At 37.5% G+C, this 22,737-nt stretch overlaps 1 protein-coding gene across 1 annotated transcript in view; it reads left to right on the top strand.

Annotated features, from left to right (window-relative positions):
• The window catches only part of LOC306874137 (uncharacterized protein), a 32,954-nt gene that overhangs the window by 7,715 nt on the left and 2,502 nt on the right, over positions 1-22,737 (top strand). Inside the window, exons 2-15 of the mRNA XM_079423941.1 lie at positions 3,234-3,413; positions 3,537-4,190; positions 10,582-10,717; positions 11,598-11,749; positions 12,845-13,117; positions 14,375-14,470; positions 16,618-16,797; positions 17,091-17,197; positions 18,234-18,351; positions 18,432-18,614; positions 18,984-19,200; positions 20,000-20,130; positions 20,226-20,389; positions 21,741-21,905. Coding sequence (XP_079280067.1) covers positions 3,234-3,413; positions 3,537-4,190; positions 10,582-10,717; positions 11,598-11,749; positions 12,845-13,117; positions 14,375-14,470; positions 16,618-16,797; positions 17,091-17,197; positions 18,234-18,351; positions 18,432-18,614; positions 18,984-19,200; positions 20,000-20,130; positions 20,226-20,389; positions 21,741-21,905 — 2,756 coding nt within the window. The remainder of the gene's footprint in view (positions 1-3,233; positions 3,414-3,536; positions 4,191-10,581; positions 10,718-11,597; positions 11,750-12,844; positions 13,118-14,374; positions 14,471-16,617; positions 16,798-17,090; positions 17,198-18,233; positions 18,352-18,431; positions 18,615-18,983; positions 19,201-19,999; positions 20,131-20,225; positions 20,390-21,740; positions 21,906-22,737) is intronic.

Below are 22,737 nucleotides of genomic sequence, written 5' to 3' on the forward strand. Positions count from 1 at the left end.
GGCTTTACTATTACACACACACACACACATGTATGTATGTACAGTTGGGCAAAAAAGTATTTAGTCAGCCACCAACTGTGCAAGTTCTCCCACTTAAAAAGATGAGAAAGGCCTGTAATTTTCATCATAGGTACACCTCAACTATGAGAGACAGAATGGAGGGAAAGAATCCAGGAAATCACATTGTCTGATCTTTAAAGAATTTATTTGCAAATTATGGTGGAAAATAAGTATTTGGTCAATAACAAAAGTTAATCTCAATACTTTGTTATATACCCTTTGTTGGCAATGACAGAGGTCAAACGTTTTCTGTAAGTCTTCACAAGGTTTTCACACACTGTTGCTGGTATTTTGGCCCATTCCTCCATGCAGATCTCCTCTAGAGCAGTGATGTTTTGAGGCTGTCGCTGGGCAACACAGACTTTCAACTCCCTCCAAAGATTTTCTATGGGGTTGAGATCTGGAGACTGGCTAGGCCACTCCAGGACCTTGAAATGCTTCTTATGAAGCCACTCCTTCGTTGCCCGGGTGGTGTGTTTGGGATCATTGTCATGCTGAAAGACCCAGCCACGTTTCATCTTCAATGCCCTTGCTGATGGAAGGAGGTTTTCACTCAAAATCTCACGATACATGGCCCATTCATTCTTTCCTTTACACGGATAAATCGTCCTGGTCCCTTTGCAGAAAAACAGCCCCAAAGCATGATGTTTCCACCCCCATGCTTCACAGTAGGTATGGTGTTCTTTGGATGCAACTCAGCATTCTTTCTCCTCCAAACACGACGAGTTGAGTTTTTACCAAAAAGTTCTATTTTGGTTTCATCTGACCATATGACATTCTCCCAATCCTCTTCTGGATCATCCAAATGCTCTCGAGCAAACTTCAGACGGGCCCGGACATGTACTGGCTTAAGCAGGGGGGCACGTCTGGCACTGCAGGATTTGAGTCCCTGGCGGCGTAGTGTGTTACTGATGGTAGCCTTTGTTACTTTGGTCCCAGCTCTCTGCAGGTCATTCACTAGGTCCCCCCGTGTGGTTCTGGGATTTATGCTCACCGTTCTTGTGATCATTTTGACCCCACGGGGTGAGATCTTGCGTGGAACCCCAGATCGAGGGAGATTATCAGTGGTCTTGTATGTCTTCCATTTTCTAATAATTGCTCCCACGGTTGATTTCTTCACACCAAGCAGCTTGCCTATTGCAGATTCAGTCTTCCCAGCCTGGTGCAGGTCTACACAGGGACGGATTAACGCACGGGCCTACCGGGCACGTGCCCAGGGCACTGGACCAGAGGGGGGCCCAGCTACTCCCAGACCGCGATTTCCCCCTCAGATTTTGAATGCAGCTTCCAAAAGACAAAAAATAGCCGAATAATATTTTTTTAATTTAATAAACGACCACACCGGTGTGATTAGATCATTCAGTGCGGCACATCATCAGCTGCTAAATTGTTCGCTCATCTTCGCTGGCTGGCACGGAGCCAGAGACAGCCGCGTGTTTCTACAGCATTATGCATTATAACCAATCACACATGATTCTGTTGAGTTTATGAGTACAATGGCCAACAAGAGGCATCCAGATGAGTCATCACTGAAAGTGTGAAATTAATATCTTGCTTACATTGTACGCACTTCTGCAATGTAAGCAACTTCAGTGATTAATGGGAGTTTTTGAGAGTGCTGAGAATTTTGTAAACTGAAATAACTTACTGCATTCAGGCCCGGTTTCACAGACAGGGCTTAGACTAAACCAGGATTAGGCCATTGTTCAATTAGGACATTAAGTCATTTTTATAAACGTGCCAACAAAAAAAACCTTATTGGTGTGTATCTAAAGACAAAACAAAGGCACTGATATGTTTTAAGATCAGTCAGTGCAAGTTTCTTTCAGTTGAACAGTTCAGACTTACATTTTAGTCTAGGACTAGGCTTAAGCCTTGTTTGTGAAATCGGGAGAAAGGGTGCAATTAATGTTTAATCTTGTTAATCTTGGGGGGGGGGGGGGCAGACCCGGCGCCAGACACAAATTCACGGACGGGCATTTCATTTTTTCAGGGGGGCACGAATGAGATAAACCTCATTACAATGCATAACATCATTAATTATGAATTAAACGGATTAGTTTTTTAAAATTAGTTTTTTTAAAAGGCAGGGACTTTATAAAATAATCAAATATAAGCAACTCACTACTCCAACAAGTTTAAACAAATAATGATATAAAACTAGGTCTACTCAAAGTGCTATTTTCTGTTGTATATAACCATATCATGTGTTTTATTCAATTTTTCAGAATGTCGACAAGGACCTGCCTAAAATAAAATAGGCTTAGCCTACTCATTAGTAGAGCGATAGGCGACGTTGTGCGAATGAGTGGAATCTTCTTAAAACAATGTCCTTCCACTCCTCCCGGAACTTTTTGGTTAGGTCCTTTTCAAATGCCAACTTGATTAAATTGGCCTTGCGTCGATGAAGCATGCTAAGGCGATGCTCTGTAAGGACGTTCTTTAATGTGGAAAAAGAGGGGGTGATACAGAGATACAACATATTTAAAACATTTTACTTGTTGTTTTAATTTCATGTTAGATAATTTATCTAAGATATATAAGCATTCTACCAACAAAAACTTGGGTTTAGTGCCTCTAATGCTTGAAAAATGCCTGGGGACACCAATGTGAAAATGCCAAACACAGTCGAACAGCTGTGCACAACCAATCACAAGCACTCATAGAAGGTTAACATAGACGTCTGCAGAGCGTAAACAGACACACTTGTACTATAAACTGCAGCTCAATAACTGCAGATTGTGGGTGTATGACTGATTCAATCAGAGAGGTGAAAGATTTCATCAGTGAAAACAAGACTTTGTTTAGCGCTATAGGCCTGGAACTACACTCCTACAAATAAAGAGGGTTTACCCCAAGAGGGTTTTTTCACAGCAACAAAAGAACCATTTTTGTTCCGCCAAAGAATCTTTCAGTGAACAGTTCTTAAAAGAACAATTTTTGTTCCGTCAAAGAATCTTTCAGTGAACAGTTCTTAAAAGAACCATTTTTTTTTCCTAGCGCCAAGAACATTGAAAAGGTTCATGGAGAGGTTCTACATGGAACCATTAATGCCAATAAAGAACCTTTATTTTTAAGAGCATGAAATGAATATACACACATATACCGCAATCCTTGTCTTGCCAGTATAACTGTGTTTTAATTATATTTATGTGTGTGTATTTTATGTATAGGTGATATATTCTTTAAACACTAAGAATGAGGAGCAAGAGGCAACTCTGCAGTCACTACGCCGTGTTGCCACGGAGACGCAGGGCAGCCTCCAGCCAACCACAGGTCAGGATGAAGAAGAGGAGGAGTCAGCATCTATTCTGAGGACACGCCTTCTAGAGCTGCAGGCCACCGTAGAGGAAGTAAAAACAAAAATGGTCACACACACACACACATATTCTGTAAATGGACTCATTATGAGCATATTACAACATGGAGAGAATCATTTCATTATCTTAGGATCTGTGGATGTGTATCCATTTCAGGTGGAGGAGCGTGGACAGAGGGCTGAAATAGAGTATGCGGATCGCATAGCCGTGTTAACCCAGGAGACATCAGATCTGCGCAGAGACTTCCAGAACCTGCAGACAGATAGAGACAACCAACACAAATTACTGCAACAAACGCAGGAAGAAAACAAGCACTTGGAGAACGAGTGCCAGGAGCTACGGAGAGCCAGAGATGAAGAGAGAAAGAGAGAGGAGGAGGAGAAGATGCATAGAGTGGAGGAGGAGAGAAAAAGAGTGATGGAGGAGAGGAATCGAGAGTCACAGGAAAGACAACGAGTAGAGGAGGAGTGTGAAGAAAGGTCGAAAACGGTAAGAAATGAGCTACAGGCTCTGAAGGAAGAGAAAGAAAAAGCAGAGAAGGAATGGAAGAGAGATGTGGAGGAGTGGAAGAAGAGAATGAAGGAGATGGAAGAAGAGAGGAGAGAGGAGCAAAAGGCAGCTGAGAAGATACTACAAAAAAGCCTCAATGAACACATCAATCAGTGGCACCAGAGAGAGCAAGAAAACCGCAAATCCCAGAATGCAACACTTCAGCAGAGGCTGAGAAAAGCAGAGACGGACTTGGAGGTTCAAGAACAGAGGTTGAATGAGAGCAACAGACACTGCAGCAAACTTCAGGAGAGAGTAGAGGTACACATGTGGGTCCAAAATGAACCTTTTGTCACTTTTGCCCATTCCAGTTTAATTGACACAATATAACATACTGTTTTCCATAAAACAATATTTTGTATGTTTTCATCTGTATTTACTTTGTTTTTATTTTAGGTTATTGTGCATTATTCATACTTTATATATACTTTATCATCCCCAAACACCAATGACTTGTATATGGGTACAGTCATTTTAGACACTTTCGAAACTGTTGCAACAGAGATGGAAATACAGTTTTTAAATACGTGAATTATGCTTCCATCTTTGTTGCCACAGTTTTGGAAGTGCCTTCTTCTGTTCTAAAGAAGGGGGTGTCCCAATACTTTTGTCCATATAGTGTATGTACAAATCATTGGTGTTTGGTGATGAGTTTTCGGCTCAAGGTCTGCATTTAAAGTCACACCAGAGGTGTTCAGCTGAGATTAGGACTTTGCTTTATGCAGACCAGTCAAGTCCTTCCACACTGACTGAATCAATCATTTCTTTTTGAACCGTGCCTTATACACAGAGGCACTGTCATGTTAGACTAGAAAAGGGCCCTGTCCAAACTTTTTCAATAAAATTAGAAGCACACAATTCCCTAGAATATCATTATATGCTTAAACATTAAGATTTATACTCATGGAAATTACTAAAGTAGTCAAACCTGTTCATTAGAAGGGGGTGACACAATACTTTTGGCAATATAGTGTATATACATACATATATGCAGTATATATGAAGAGTTCATATGTAAGTGCCATCTGAAATTTTCTTCTAAAATGAGCATTTTTATCAGGCTCCTATATTTATGTTCAGTTATTTCACTCTAATTGCATAGAAAAGGACCTACACATTGCCATTAGAGTAATATTACTGAACCTAAACACAGGAGCATGATGAAAATGCTAATTTTAGAAGAAAATTTCAGATGGCATTTAGAGGTTTTTGCATCTGAACTCTTCATAAATGCATAGATACAGTGCCCTCCAAAAGTATTGGAACAGTAAGGCCAATTACTTTATTTTTGCTGTAGACTGTAAACATTTTGGGTTTGACATCAGAAGATGAATATGAGATGAGAGATTAACATTTCAGCTTTTATTTACAGGTATTTTCATCTGGATCTGATACACAACTTAGCACCTTTTGTTTGAACCCACCCATTTTTCATGTTACCAAAATTGGAACAGATAGAATTAACATAGATTAAAGTGAAAAAGACTAAATATTTAGTTGCAATTCCTTTGCTTTCAATAACTGCATCAAGCCTGTGACCCATTGACATCACCAAACTTTTGCATTCTTCTTTTGTGATGCTTTTCCAGGCTTTCACCGCAGCCTCTTTTATTTTTGGGGTTACTCCCTTCAGTCTCTTCTTTAGCAGGTAAAATGCATACTCTACAGGGTTTAAGTATGGAGATTGACTTGGCCAGTCTAAAACCTTCCACTTCTTGCCCCTGATGAACTCCTTTGTTGTTTTGGCACTATGTTTTGGGTCATTATCTTGCTGCATGATGAAGGATCTCACAATCAGTTTGTTTGCATCTTTCTGTAAATTGTCAGACAAAATATTTCTGTAGACTTCTGAGTTAATTTAGCTGCTGCCATCATGTGTTACATCATTAATGAAGATTAATGAGCCTGTCCCAGAAGAAATGATGAAAGCCCAAGCCATTACATTACTTGTGTAATGTGTACTATAATGTACACCTGTGTACACTGTGTTTCAGATGAGCTTGTATGTTTGGGATCATGAGCAGATCCTTTCTTTCTCCAAACTTTAGCCTTTCCATCACTTTGGTCCATAAAATCAGTCCATAAAACCTTGTCCCAGAATTTTTGAGGCTCGTCTCCTATTATTCTTGCTAATGAGTGGTTTGCATCTTCTGGTGTAGCCTCTGTACTTTTGTTCATGAAGTCTTCTGCGAACAGTAGATTGTGATACCTTCACTCCTGCCCTCTGGAGGTTGTTGCTGATGTCACTAACAGTTGTTTTGGGGTCTTTCTTTACAGCTGTCACAATGTTTCTGTCATCAACTGCAGATGTTTTCCTTGATCTACCTGTTTGAGATGTGTTACTTAGTACACCAGTGGTTTCTTTCTTCCTCAGGAGATTCCAAATGGTTGAACTTGCTATTGCCAGTGTTTGTGCAATGGTTTGATTGATTTTTCATCTTCTCTCAGCTTCACAATTGCTCGTTTGTTTGAGAGTTTTTGAAAACTCTCTGGTTTTCATGTTGGTTACACATCTAACTAACTATAAATACAGTCTGCACGGATCTGAAACTGAGCGCATACATTCAGTGCTATTTATTGTTTGAATAATCAATTAATAGGACACACCAGAGCAAAAAAACACATCTGTCAGTCACATGTTCCAATACTTTTGGTAACATGAAAAATGGGTGGGTTCAAACAAAAGGTGCTATCTTCTAAGTTGTGTATCAGATCCAGAAGAAAATACCTGTAAATAAAAGCTGAAATGTTAATCTCTCATCTCATATTCATCTTTTGATGTCAAACCCAAATGTTTACAGTCTACAGCAAAAATAAAGGAATTGGCCTTACTGTTCCAATACTTTTGGAGGGCACTGTATATGTATATATGTATATGTATATACAGTCAGGTCCATAAATATTGGGACATCGACACAATTCTAACATTTTTGGCTCTATACACCACCACAATGGATTTCAAATGAAACGAACAAGATGTGCTTTAACTGCAGACTGTCAGCTTTAATTTGAGGGTATTTATATCCAAATCAGGCGAACGGTGTAGGAATTACAACAGTTTGCATATGTGCCTCCCACTTGTTAAGGGACCAAAAGTAATGGGACAGAATAATAATCATAAATCAAACCTTCACTTTTTAATATTTGGTTGCAAATCCTTTGCAGTCAATTACAGCCTGAAGTCTGGAACGCATAGACATCACCAGACGCTGGGTTTCATCCCTGGTGATGCTCTGCCAGGCCTCTACTGCAACCGTCTTCAGTTCCTGCTTGTTCTTGGGGCATTTTCCCTTCAGTTTTGTCTTCAGCAAGTGAAATGCATGCTCAATCGGATTCAGGTCAGGTGATTGACTTGGCCATTGCATAACAGTCCACTCCTTTCCCTTCAAAAACTCTTTGGTTGCTTTTGCAGTATGCTTTGGGTCATTGTCCATCTGCACTGTGAAGCGCCGTCCAGTGAGTTCTGAAGCATTTGGCTAAATATGAACAGATAATATTGCCTGAAACACTTCAGAATTCATCCTGCTGCTTTTGTCAGCAGTCACATCATCAATAAATACAAGAGAACCAGTTCCACTGGCAGCCATACATGCCCACGCCATGACACTACCACCACCATGCTTCACTGATGAGGTGGTATGCTTAGGATCATGAGCAGTTCCTTTCCTTCTCCATACTCTTCTCTTCCCATCACTCTGCTACAAGTTGATCTTGGTCTCATCTGTTCATAGGATGTTGTTCCAGAACTGTGAAGGCTTTTTTAGATGTCGTTTGGCAAACTCTAATTTGGCCTTCCTGTTTTTGAGGCTCACCAATGGTTTACATCTTGTGGTGAACCCTCTGTATTCACTCTGGTGAAGTCTTCTCTTGATTGTTGACTTTGACACACATACACCTACCTCCTGGAGAGTGTTCTTGATCTGGCCAACTGTTGTGAAGGGTGTTTTCTTCACCAGGGAAAGAATTCTTCGGTCATCCACCACAGTTGTTTTCCGTGGTCTTCCGGGTCTTTTGGTGTTGCTGAGCTCACCGGTGCGTTCCTTCTATTTAAGAATGTTCCAAACAGTTGTTTTGGCCACGCCTAATGTTTTTGCTATCTCTCTGATGGGTTTGTTTTGTTTTTTCAGCCTAATGATGGCTTGCTTCACTGATAGTGACAGCTCTTTGGATCTCATCTTGACAGTTGACAGCAACAGATTCCAAATGCAAATAGCACACTTGAAATTAACTCTGGACCTTTTATCTGCTCATTGTAATTGGGATAATGAGGGAATAACACACACCTGGCCATGGAACAGCTGAGAAGCCAATTGTCCCATTACTTTTGGTCCCTTAACAAGTGGGAGGCACATATGCAAACTGTTGTAATTCCTACACCATTCACCTGATTTGGATGTAAATACCCTCAAATTAAAGCTGACAGTCTGCAGTTAAAGCACATCTTGTTCGTTTCATTTGAAATCCATTGTGGTGGTGTATAGAGCCAAAAATGTTAGAATTGTGTCGATGTCCCAATATTTATGGACCTGACTGTATATGTCAATTTATGACTTTATTAGTGCATAATTCTTTTTATATATATATATATATATATATATATATATATATGAGAATAATTAGGTTTAATGAAATACAAATTATATAAATAATTAATGAAATGTGATGTGAAATGTGTTTTAACATTTCAAACACAAGCTCATCTTATATTATTATCATGGAAATTGTGATTTCCAGGCCTAATAATTCATGAAGATGTATGTGGTGAATTTAAATGTTTCTATTTATGCATATCAAAAACAAAACACTCATTGTGTATGCACAAAACAGTATTGCTTTACAAGACAGTTCACATAAATTCACTTGACTAACCATGTGTAACTGACCTTTCAGCGGGGTGTTCATCTCAGTGTAAGGGGGCAGTAATTACTGCTGTGACTGACACTTCCGAATCTAATTGAGACAGAGATTAGAGGGATCAGACAAACACCCACAATACCATCACTCAGACACACACACAGCTGTGTAGAAACAGATGGCACACCCGACTTAAACAGTCTGAGACAATACCCCACAGATCTGTAGTCGGTTTTTCTACAGCAAAGTCTGCACAGAACCTGCAGAAAATAAAAATAACATAGGCTTTGGACACAAAAGTAAGTCGTTACACTTAGTATTTATAACAGGATAAAGCCAAGTGATTAAATCAGTAAGAGTTGCTAGGCATGCACCATTGACTCCACTATCTCTGATGCAGATTTTTACGTACGCTGCAGCTAATGTGGATTAGATGTGCCTAAAAATGCCAGGCACAGAGTGAGATGAGTAACACCCTCTCTGCTTCACAGAAAATTAATCCGAGGCACCTCAGATCTGCAACTCAGAGCAGCTGCTGTGATGTAATCAAAGGTTTGTGGGCTCAAAGTGTTTATGGGGTGGCCAGAATCGACTGATTAAAGTCATCTTGGGCTTCATGGGCCTGACAGATGACGCCATTATGGTTGTTCATTGCTGCTGCAGGATCATTCAATAAGAGAATCCAGCAGAATAATGGACAACTACATTTTTTAATTTCTTAAGAAAATGTGAGAGGTGCTAGGGTGGTTGTCAGGTTGTTGCTCTGCAGTTGCTGTGGGGTTTCTAGCAGTTTCTAGTGTGGTGCTAAAATACAGTTGTTAGCACAAAAAATTGTAAAAACATGATATTCAGCCATAATATGTTGCACCATGAAAATAGCCACAGAAACTGGAATGGCATTAAACACAAACAAACTAGTGGGGTGCTATGTGATTTCTAGGGTGTTCTTGGTAGCTGTTTACTGCTCCTATTATATTCTCATGAAAATCTTCTTAAGAAAGAAGTAAAGAAATTCTAGGAAGTTTGTAATATTGTAATTCTTGAGAAGTTTCATGTCTTAAGAGCACGTTTTTCTTAGGGACAGGCTTTGGTGTTTTCTGATTGCGTGGCATTGGCGATCTAAAGAAATCTTGAAGAAAAAACTAAAAAGAACATTCTTAAGAAATACAAAATAGTATAATATCATAATTTTATTCTTATGTTAGAAAAAAATAAGAAAATAACAGTTAAGAAGAATACAGAAGGCTTTAGTACTTCCTTCAGTGCAAGTCTATGATATTTTCTCTTCAGTAATCCTCAACTTTAGGCCGTAGATCGTGGACAAAAGCCCGAAATCTGAGGCAAATCTGTGCTCGTTCACGTGAGTGACGATTGAATAATGTGAATTAAAGACATGATCTGAGAGAAGTGCTGATACGATGCCTATGCCCAAGAAACATTTAGGAGGCTGAATAGCTTGACCTGTCTGTGACTTGCAATGTATTTTGACCGGAAATGTCATCACTGACAACCTACAGCCAATGAGAGAGCAAGATAAAGGGCAAAGGGAAATTTCAGGAGGAGGAGTCATAGTTTTACATCCCTGTATCACTTCTCGTGCATGCATTTTTTAAATAAGGTTTCTTCCTAATGAAATATTGTGTCATATGTGACCCCAGTCGCCGATCCGCCATGTAATGTGCAAACCACTGAAAGGAGCATTAATCTGTCGGCTTTGAAAATTGTGTAGTGTATACCCAGCATAAGTATAAGCAATTGTAATCGTTATGCTGATTCATGTTACTCATTTCTCTTACAGGACCTGGAGGAGCAGTTGGAGGATGGGCGTCACCGGGTGACCGAGGCTGAGGCTGTAGCAAAGAAGGCAGAGGAGGAGTTAGCTGTAGCCAAAGAACGATTATTACTGCAAGAGAATGAGCTACAGAGCAAGTCAGGTGCACATGCACAGTACATATCTGTGAAAGGCTTGTGTACTTATATTTAAATCAAATCACACATAATTAAACTAATTAACTACTTCAATATTTGGTAGAATATATTTCAAATAGAGGCTAGTAAATAATTAAATAGACAAAATACATAGTTTCTTTAAAAATAAATATATCCATAGGTTTGTTTTACTTCCATATCACTGAACAGAAGCCTACAGTCCACAGATGTGGACTTTGCAATCAAGTTTGTCAGTCTGTCCAAGCTAGATTTAGGGGCCGTTCACACAAGACCTATTTTCGGTGTTTTGTCAGTACTATAATTGTTGGTCCACGCAGACATGTGTCAGATGGACGCCTTTGCCTTTTGCGTCACACCTCTTTTTTCAGTCTCACAGCATAAGTGCCCTGTTTTCGCTGTCAAGTTCAAAACAGTTCAAATTTGAAAAATGTGTCTTGAGATCTGAGCAATCAGTTCCATTCCATTGCGTTGCATCTGTCTTGTTTCTCTGGAAACAAAGCTAAAGCATAATTGTGGTACTTCAAGCTTAAATTGCTCCGAGGGTAGGAAAATGCCTTTTTACTGAATTTAAGCATAGGATTACGAGCAATGATTAAACACACTTTTTGTGTATTATTTTTTAGATTAGTAATTTAATGTTAAATAAAAAGCCTTTATTACAGTGTAAACATCTACTACCTTTTTAGTAGTAAATAAGTTGACAGTTTGCTGTCAGCAATCATCGTTTACAGTCTGTTTAATGTTAATTGTTCCAGTGCTGATTTTTACATCTCTATTGAAATTATTGCTTTTGTCATATGACACTTGAGATCACCAGCTTGTTCACTGCTTCCTTTGATCTAATCATCTTTCTCATTTCTGCAGAGGAGTTAATGAGCCATAGTTCATCTCAGGTGAGGGTCTCTGCTGAAGTGGAAGAGCTGAGGTTTCAACTTAGTCGTCTCAACATTAGAAACAAAGAGCTGGAGCTTCAGAACAGTGGCCGATCCAATGACCACGCTCGCATGCTTAAACAGGCAAGCCATTCAAGTCATCTATGAAGGATTGTATTTATAAGTTGAATGCACATGAACAGCACCACAGTGTCGTAATTACAATGGGAAACTCAGGATTTTATTTTAGCCCTTAGTTGGGGAGTGTTAATATTGATAACTAAAATTATTCAAAATTATTTTCCATAATTGGAAAAAGCTGAAATAACATAAAATATAAATATTAGATAAAAAAAACTTGAACTAAAACAAAAAATTACTTTGTCAACTAGCTTCAATAAAAATGACTAAAACAGAAATAAAAATAAATGTAAGTTAAATAGAAGTCTTAAACTAATGAAAATGACAGACACATCGCAAAATTAATACAATTTAAACTAAAATTAAAATTAAAAACTTAACGAAAGCTCATTCAAAATATTAATAAATACTGTAATATCTAATTAATAGCAGGTTTGCAACACAGTACTTTTGTTTAAATAAATTAAAATAAAACACTAAAAATTTATTGTTATTTAAATACTACAAGTGAATTTAAGCATCACAAATAATACAATACACTATAAAAATGACTGATTTGCTGAAGATTACATTTAACAGTCTTATTAAATTATTAGTGTTTTAAGGATTTAAAAGAGCATTAGATGACAGAAAAGGTGCTCTAAAAGTAAAAATAGGATAAATTAGCATGCACAATTGAATATTCAACATCAACCAATACTGATAACAAATTCTAATATTTACTGATAACCCAATGAAAGAAATCTTTTATAGTACCTAAAATTCATCTCAGACAAAAAAAATTGTGACAAGAATTGTACAATGTGCTACTATTTTTAAACACCTGCACTATCCTCTAGTCTACAGCACCTCTAACATACAAGAACACATAAACCACATGGTGAAATGCTGTGAAATCACATCCCAAATGAGGCCTGCCATCTCAGACACACACACATATACAAATAAGTAAAGCACACCAGAGAAAGATCAGCCAAGCCCCTAAAACATCTTAAAACATCACAACTGACACATCAGAGGATTAAAAGGCGTAGTGTCATTCTTTTGAAACTACAGGATTACAGTTTTATATCATTAAGAGTCGTATGTGTGCTTTAGCATGCAGATGCTCTATCCTCTATGCGTCTGGAGCTGCAGCGAGCTCACACTGAGGAGATCAGACGCCTTCAGCAGGAGGTGGAGAGCGAAAGAAAGATTGACAGACAGGAGCTGGAAGAAGAGAAGAAACAGGTTCAGCAGAAGATGGAAGAAGAGAAAGTAAGGCTGAAAGAGCAGCTTCGGAAAGCACTAGAAGAAGTGATCCGCAAACATGCCAGTGAACTGCGGCAAGCGCACGCAATGCTGGATGCAGAGAAGAAGACGACGCAGCAGGTACGACAGCAGATTTCAACTGCGGTTGTCATGTGAACTTTCAGACACACTAGCTTTGCTAATAACTTCATACCTTCTCATTTGCTCCTGTTACTACTAGTGTGAAAGGTGGGCAATCAGCACTGACTTTCTGATTTGATTTCATTTGGAAATATTTAAATGTCGAAAGTTTTTGTTCTTTTTTTCCAATAACAAAAGGCAGAGACTGAGCATGGGATTGTATTAAAATCTTATGAGAATATATAATAAATATAATCTGTTAGTTTACCCATCTATATTAGTGTGGCTTTATTGTTACAGGGGAGAAAATAATGTTCTTTGTGCTGTGTTTATAGACACACATTATTATTCACAATGCAAATCTCCAAGCCCAAGTCCATTCAGACCAATTATGGAAACGAAGCTGCAAAAATGGGTCATTCTGAAATCAGAATCACATTAACATATGATGCATATTCGGCATTCAGAAATTTGGCCCACCCTTATGAACATGCAGAGATTAGCCATCATATCATAATAAGTCAGTCGCATAAAAGTCTTAAAAGTACAGAAGCTAAAAACGGCCTATTTAAATGTTTAGCTGACCCAAAAATAAAACCTCATTTATTCACCCTTTGTTTCATTGCCACATGACCCTTTCTTCCATGGAACACAAAAGGAAAATATTCACCCTCTTTCATGTAATGAAACAGGGGCTTTCAAACTCCAAAAAGAACAAAATAGCACAATAGAAACATCATAAAAGTGGTCAATACAACTCATGTGCTTCTAATGTAAAAGACAGAAAGATAAATAGATAGATTTTTTGCTATGGAAATGACCAACATTCTGCTCAGAATCTTGGCTTGTGTTCCACAAAAGGAAACAAAATATGGTTTAGAATTACATAAAATATATTTTCTTTTTGGTAGAGCTAATTCTAAAAGTTACAGTAGAAAGGGTGGAAATCGGTTATATAATATTTTTCTACAAGAAAGTGTTCCTGTAGCTCAAACAGTAATGCCTGAATGTTGTGACACTGATTTCATGATTTTAGTTGCTACGGGATTTATGAACTGAGAAAAGTGTATACCTTAAATGCAAATAAGGGAAAAACAAATATAAGGCAAGAAAAAAAAACAGCTGCAAAGATTATATATACCTTCTTTAAAACCATTTAAAAAGTAACTAGCAAAGCAGTATTAAAAAGATCTGATGTATAATTTGATATTATTGAAACTAAGAGATACTAGTATTATAATGTTGGTTTGACTACAGATTGAGGAGCAAATGATAACCGGAGAAGAAAAGAGAAATGCTTTAGAGACCGAGACTGAGGAGCTACGCAACCAACTACAGCTGTCCAACACAGAGGCAAGTTACTGAAAAGAATACCACTGCATTTGTCCTTTGCTTTTCCTCTTAAAAGCCAAAACAATCTTGGATATGTTTGCATAACATTGTTGATCTACTAATGAATCAGGTCACCACAAATAACTTGAACTATATACATATCAAGCTTTTTCAAATTGGTTTGAAGCTCAGGCGAAGCTTATTCTCGGTCCTTCTGCATAAATACACAGAGACAGACTGAAAGGCCCAGAGCTCTCCACATGACCATGATAAATAAGAAAACAAAAAGAACATTTGTAGTGCCCAAGGCACAGGGCTTTGTCTAATGCTTCATCTAATATGCCAGCAGGCTTGGAACTGGGTTATGATAACGAAATGGTGCTTAATAAGTGATAGCTAGGAAGAGGATTCTTGTTTTAGTGCTGTTCTGTAGTGAAGCAAGCATCAGTTTCTGCTATTTATCAGAAAACCAAGTCAAGTTAAATATATGAATTGTGGTTGTATCCTAGTGTTTAATGATCTAGGTTGATGCATAAAAGATTGTAGGTTAAAATCCCACTAGGGACAATTCTTTAAAAATCTAATGCTAGGTTGTCTGGCTTATTTGTTTCCAAGTGTTTCAAACACGGCTCTTAGGTTTGCACGCAGCTACAGCCAAAAAGAACTAAAATTATCTACTAAAGCTTGTCTTCTAACAAGTTTATAGGATGTCATACATTATTCAGATTTCACTTAAATATACCATTCGATGTGTGCTTCCAAACAACTGCAAAATAATGGCTGGTATCAGCGCAGATGGATTAAACCGCACCTGCAAAATGATTTATGAATCCTGAAAGCCATTTCAGAAACGGTAACTGTGTAAGCAAGTTAGCAGGACTGAAAGGCAGGTGATCTAATTCACGCTGTGCACCATGCTGTCACTTTGGCGGAACTTTGAGAACGAAGAACACAGTGTGACAGTACTGCTGAATTGCTGACATTAATGTGATAATAAAATATCTGCATGAGCAATTGTTTTGTTCAAAACTATATTTAGAATAGAAATCATGAATTAACTTACACGTCACATTGCCGGAGATATTCAAACAGAACTATCACAGCTTATGTCTTTAAAAAGGACTATTTCCTATTTCGATCACTTCAACATTGCTGTCTAACAGGCAGCTCTCTTTCATAGGACCTGCTGTCCACAACCTTACGGGGATAAAAATGCTTGTTCGTGACCCACCCATTGAGAACCACTGCTTTAAATATTGGGACACAGATTTCCTGTGACACCTTATAAGCTCTTTAAAACGTTTTTGGTATTTAGCAACAGGATCATTAAACATTCTTCGTTGTAGCTGTTTCAAAGAACAGTGCCATTATGAATTATGTGCATGTCCTGCTTTAAACATAATGGCATTTAGACATGCACAAATATAACAAAAATAAAATTGAAGAACATTAATGAAAAGGGAAAATGGGTCTTTTTAGTCTTTAACAACTTCAATTCCTATAAAATATTAAAGTTTGTAATACACAATATTGATTCAAAAGTTTGGGTTTGGTAAGATTTTTTTATGTTTTTGAAATAAGTCTTTTATGGTCACCAAGATGCATTTATTTGTTCACAAATGCATTAAAGACAATAATATAATGAATTTGAAATAACTGTTTTCTGTTTTAAATAATTTCTTATTATTCTCGTTGTTGAAAATGATTGGGCTGCTTAATATTTTGGGGCAAATGTTTTGATGAATTGAACGTTCAAAGCGATAGAATTGATTTGAAATAGAAATATTTTGTACGATTGATCAACTAAATAAAAGTATTCATTTCTTTAAAAAAACAGAACTGAAAAACGTAAAGATGATTACAAATTACACCTCGTTGAATAAAAAAAAAAGTTTTCATAAATGGTGACAACATTATCGGTTAAATAACAATATTACCGGTAACTGAGTGTAGTAAGAAAACAATTTACTCAATCTAGAGAACGGATTCAGACAATCTCCATTGTATCCCCTTGAGTAAGAACCTTAACCTCAGGTTGCTTTAAATTAAGACTCTATTCTATAACGGAACATAATTTTCTTTGTATGGCCCACATAAATTATATCAAACTTGAGTGGATTCCACATGCTCTTAAGGTCTTTGCTGATCAAAGTTTTATTGGCTTGCAGATGGCGAAATTGGAGGGGGTGATTCAGACGCTGGAGAGAGAAAGAGAAGAGGAGAAGGAAAGGGCAAAAGAGAGAGAGCAGGAGTATGTAAAGGTGGAGCGGCAGTCAGCATGTGGCCCGGAGTGTGTACGAGTGAGAGAAGAACTGGAAAACACACACAGCAGTATGCAGCAAATACAGGTTCTCGCTCCTTTTTGCTCAACACACACTTCCATTTGACATGTGGACAAAGTGTCAGTGATGTCCCTTTCCATTACTGTGCAGCTCTATCACACATACTCACAAGCACACACAGATCTGCAATTCCCTTATGGCAGCACAAGGTTCTGCTGATCTCAGCAGATCTGTGCCGCCCAGAGGAAAGAGAGATGTTAATAATCACCTAGCAACCAATCTACCTCTTTTTCTTCCTTAATCCATGGATCCTTGAATCTATCCATCCTTGTCCTCCTTTCTTTTTATGTCTCCCACAGGAGGAGTTTGCTGCACAGAAGGAAGTGTTACAGGCAGAGATTTCTGCTCTACAGCAAGAGAGAGACATTCTACAACAGTCCAATCATGGTATAGAGGAGAGAATCAGGTGTGTCAGAATGAACGTGAGACATGAAGGGACAGAAAGAGAAATTCGCTCACATTACATGTGTGTTTCTAATAGAGCTATCTGTTAATTAAAATATTTAATTGTGATTCATTTTAATTGTTATTAATGAATTTTTCAGTAAGATTTTTCAATGATTCTTAGGCTCACCAAGGCTGCATTTATTTGATCAAAAATAAAGATTAAAAGTTATTTTGAATTGCAATAATATTTTGCAATATTATAACTGTTTTCTATTGTAGTATACTTTTAAACAAATTTATTCTTGTGATGGTAGCAGCCATTACTTCAGTCTTCAGTGTCACATGATCCTTTAGAAGTCATTCTAAGATTTTGAAGATTTTTTTTTTATTATTATAAATGTTGAAAACATATTTGCTACATTTTTTCAGGATTCATTGAATGTAAAGTTCAAACAACAGAGTAAAAATAAAATAAATTTGGTAAAAATAAATGAACAGTTTTCACCCGTTTTGAACAGTTTAATGCATCCTTTCTTTAAAAAAAAAAAAAAAGACCACCGACCACAAACTTTTGAACCATAGTGTGTATTACTGCCCCAAAATGGATGAATTTAGTTTTTGTATTTTTCTGCAACAACACACAATGCACTTACCTCAGTGCTAATCTGCAGTAATTTAATAAAACATATAAAATAATTTCACACCCTTTATAGATTTTCTGGCAGAATCACAAAAATAAACAGAGCTGTTGTTCTGAATGCGTCATGCCTTATGCTGAACTAGAGCCATGCTGATACTCCGCAATCAGCAGCTGTGGCAATTAAAGGCAATACAAACAAAGGGATGCAAACTGTATCCCAGCAATGTTATAATAATATTACAAAGTCTTCAAACACATATTGGTCAATTAAATTAAGAACCAGAACTAAACCGTTGTATATACGTATTAGTCAGATGTGATAATGTGTTAACTTTGACATCCCTAGTTTCTAATAATGTGTAAAATGGGTATAGAGTGCAATTTTATTCATTGAAATGCAAATTTATGTGTGTAGGCTACAGTTTGAGAAGCAGTTCTCCGATCAGATTGTGGAAATGAAGAGAGAAAGAGAGGAAGAGATCAGAAAGATGAACCAACAGTGGCAACACAGAATAGAAGAACTGCAGACACAGGTAACACACACTGGCAGTTTCCTCAGACCCATCATACAGTTCACGCTATCAGCATTATTTTTTGTGTCTCTGTGTTGTAGTTGGAGGAGAGGAGAGCACTCTCAGAGAAGATGGAAGGAGAGAGAGAGAGACGTTACAGTAATGGAGAGATGGAACGAATGAAGCAGGAGATCCAAAAGACAAGAGATATGAACAGCACGCTCAGATCTCAGCTACACTCCACCATTCAAGAGAAAGAGAGAATGATAAGGCAGCAGTTACAAGTGCGTATATACTAGGGCTGTCAGGAGATCAAAAGATTTTTTATGATTAATATATTTTTCATTACTAATGAATAATCATTAATAATAAATGACAATTAATGAGAGCTGCTAACGGGATAATTCACTAAAAAAAACATTTTGTCATCATATACTCTCCAAACTTATTCCAAACCTCTTGAGTATTTCTTCATTCATTTGGAAGAGAAAAAAATATATTTTGAAAAATGCTTCATCCATATAATTCAGTAAATTGGGGTCCAGTGTTTTGGATTCCACTGACTGCATGGACAGAAATCATTGAAATGATGACAGCGCACACACAACTGTGGAAAGAACTCATAATGTTAGTGATTTTGTGTTGTCCTGTAGGTGGTAAAAGAGGAAGATGAGGACGAGGAGGATGGAAAGGCTACGGGAGAGAGGGAAGAGGAGAGGGAAAAGCGGGGGTGGCGTGAGCGAGAGGAGGAGTTGTTGCGTGTGGAAAGGTTAACTCACCAGCGTGCTCTTCAGGCCCTGGAAGCACAAGCCAATGAAGAACTTCAGTCAGAAAGACAACGCTTGCTCACACAGCACAAACTACAGCTGGGTAACCATCACACCCCATACAGAATGCTTTTGCAAATATCATAGTCACATTCTTGATATAATACTTACTTATAGAGACTACAATACTTACTTAGAAAGTCTATTCTACCAAAAGGGCACAAACAATCTTCCCTAGTCATCCAAGGGCCGGGGGCCTCATCACCCTACTAATGGGGCAGCAAGATGGTGTAAAATTATTTAAAATAAGAAACAATTAAAAATTTCAGGGGATGTGTGGTGTGGTGGGGGGTTCTTTGGCTAATTTTACACAATGATTACAAAATTGGTGTCTATTTAATGAAAAATTATCCTTATTAAACAAACTATTATTTACACTTTTTTTTTTTCTTCTGGGGCCTAAAATAGAGGAATTTTGGTCAATGTTGATAATTAAACAATATTTAGCTGAATGTGTTTTTGTGATGGCACCTTGGCTTTTTTTTGCAATTTGACCACTGAGTGTAATAATATTCAAACAGCAGATAGAAGAGAATAGCAAGATATCTTTGTTTATTAAAAGGTTTATTCGTAATATGCTGATTGCCGAAATATTCTAAAGGCTTTATTAGAATATCGATGCTAATTGTAAGTACTGTCATTATCTGTCATAATGAGTAAGGTATATAAAACAAGTTTGTGTGAAAAAGCCTTATTCCTTAAAATTTGTTAATGATTATGTATTGCATTTTGCACAACAGCACCATCTAGTGCCACGAACTAAAGTAGAGCAAGACTGAACACAGGGCATACGGCATGTCTGATCTAATGTGTCTTCCAACTGTGTGTGCATGTGTGTGTAGACAAGCAGAAGGCAGAGCTGACCCAGCAGCACACTGAGTGGGTGAGACAGGTCACCCAGAGACACATGCAGCAGATCGAGGACCTTCAGAACGAAATACACACATACACACAAATGATGGCCCTGCAGCAGGTACACATACAAACCACACAGACAGACACACACTTACACCGCCTCAAGGGGTTCATCACCCCACGTCTCTCTCTCTCTATTTGTCTCTTCCTCAGGATCTGAAGCAGCAAAACCGCTTACAGTCACTAGAGAGACAGCTGGATGAGAAGAGCAGCGAGGTTCAGGAGCTAAAGAGAGAGAACGAAGATCTGAAAGAGCGCATGAGTGCAGTCATCGCACAGAAAGAAGAACAAGATGACCATAAAAATAAGCATAAGAGGTCAGTACCAAAATAACTACAAGCACAATCACACACGGAAGGTCAGTAACAAGATGACCTCAAACATGCACACGGACAGGAGGTCAGTAACAAGATGATCACAAGCACATTCACACAGGCGTCAGTGGCAAGAATGACTGCTGACTATCGGCCACAAGTCCACATAGCTGTTTATTCTTGTTAAGAACTGCTTATGCCCATTATTCACTGACAAGGGGCCCATTTGAAACTGTTCCATATTATGTTTCCACTACTCTGCATTATCTCCTTAAAGGGATAGTTCTCCCAATTATTTACCCTCATGTCATTCCAAACCCATTAAACTTTTGTTTAACATTTTAATTAAACCTGAGAAATGTCCTTCTTCCATTTGAGCTTCCGTTGACCATATTTGATGTGCCCTATGTGCGTGCATTGATCTATGTTTATGTGATTAAAAGCCTAAATTAAATCTGATCATCATAAAGCTATATGTTTCTTCAGAACACTTGGATTGAATTGCTCAATTCAAATGAATTTCTTTAAGAATGTCTTTATGAACCATTTGAAGCAAGTTCTGAAGGAATGAACTTCCAGTGGAGGGACTTAAATCTCTTAGGATTCATTAAAAAATATCTGTTACAGGTTTGAGAGTAAGCAAATGACGACGGATTTTTTTTTTTTTTTTTTTGAGTGAACTAACCCTTTAAACCTGCTGGTGTTAAACCAGGAAACACTAACATAATAGTCCTCATAAGTACAGGTTTCTGAAATATAACTTGGACTGGCCAGACTGACCCAAAATAAAACTTGGGCACTATACAGGATGCAGAAAAGACATGCATGTTCAGTTGATCTTGTTGATATGTATGTCGTTTGCACAGTGGCTTCGGGCAGTTTATTTCTTTTGTCCCCTGTTAGTATCTAAAATAATTTTATTCAAGTTTATTTAATTACATGTCATGTTTGAATTGATTGAAACCAGTTTTATTTTTTTAATATAAAATAACTATTGGCATCTTGTGATGGCATGAAGAAGCTGAATTAAATTACAATAGCTTTTAAATCTGTTTTCAAAACTCATAATAAGACTTTAAGTTGTAGGCAGGCAATGTACTATAGTAACATTACCACTTACAACATAGTTCACTTTGCCAATTATGAGAGTTTTCAGATCTTTCTGCTCCTCCACGCACCTGAACGATTTAGGTGGAAAAGTGGTATTACACAGAATGTCTGAGCGTAAACGGACCAACCTCATGCTGTGTTTTTATGTGACGTTTAAGGCTAAGTAAATATGATATCTGCTATAGGCCTGAGAACAAAGCAGAATATACTTGTGTGATATTGATGTATTGTGTCTGATGTGCAGTTTCTCGGAGGAACGTGATGAGGCGGGTGAAGCGGTTGGGTCGGATCACAGGAATAACATGGAGAGTGTGAAGAGAGAGCACAGAATGGAGATCCAGACCATAATATCAGACTTCAGCACCGCCCAAACACGACTACAGGCCCGCATAGTTGCCTTGGAAACAGAGTATCTACTCCTCCCACATCAATAATGCAAAACGCAAACCACTCATACATACTGAATTAACCCAAGCAAGACAATATATGGCAGTGGCTTGTGACTAAGATTTCCTTCAGATTTCCACAGAACTGAAGCGAGTTAAAATTCCACACATTGCATGCTAATTTATTAAATATATTGGCTAATATAATAGAAACCGTTGCTATAAAAATGCAGTAATTACAGGTCAGTTTATCACATTTTACTATATTTTACCACTGCCTAACATTTTACTGCATCATATAAGACTCATAATTACTAATATGAAAAAAGTGGTACAATAACTTACACAAAATACAGTACTAATACACATACAAGGTTCTGTTAAAATGATTAAAATTATCTATATTAGAATGTCATTTTATACAAGTAATAAAAGTTTGACAGTGTTTTAGTGCCATATTAAAATCGAAAATAAGATTATGAAAATAAAGGCTTAAATTTTTGTAAATAAAACTAATATTTAAAAACAAATTGTAAAATGAGAATAATAAAGACATAATATTTTGTAATGATGAATAATTAAATAATGCTACACCTTTATTCGTGTCTATTCTAGTCTAATTGTGAGATTATTATCTAAACATGTTTACTATTTTTTGTCTTTCTTTTTTTAAAATAAAACAGTTCAAGGGATATATTTAATTTCTTAAAGGGATAGTTTACCCAAAAATGTCATCATTTACTCACCCTCAAGTAGTTCCAAACCTGTATGAATGTCTTTGTTCTGCTGAACACAAAGGAAGATATTCTGAAGAATGTGGGAAACAGAGCAGTTCTGGGGCACCATTGACTTCCA

The sequence above is a fragment of the Barbus barbus genome (assembly GCF_936440315.1).
Source record: "Barbus barbus genome assembly, chromosome: 8".
Taxonomy (NCBI): Eukaryota; Metazoa; Chordata; class Actinopteri; order Cypriniformes; family Cyprinidae; genus Barbus; species Barbus barbus.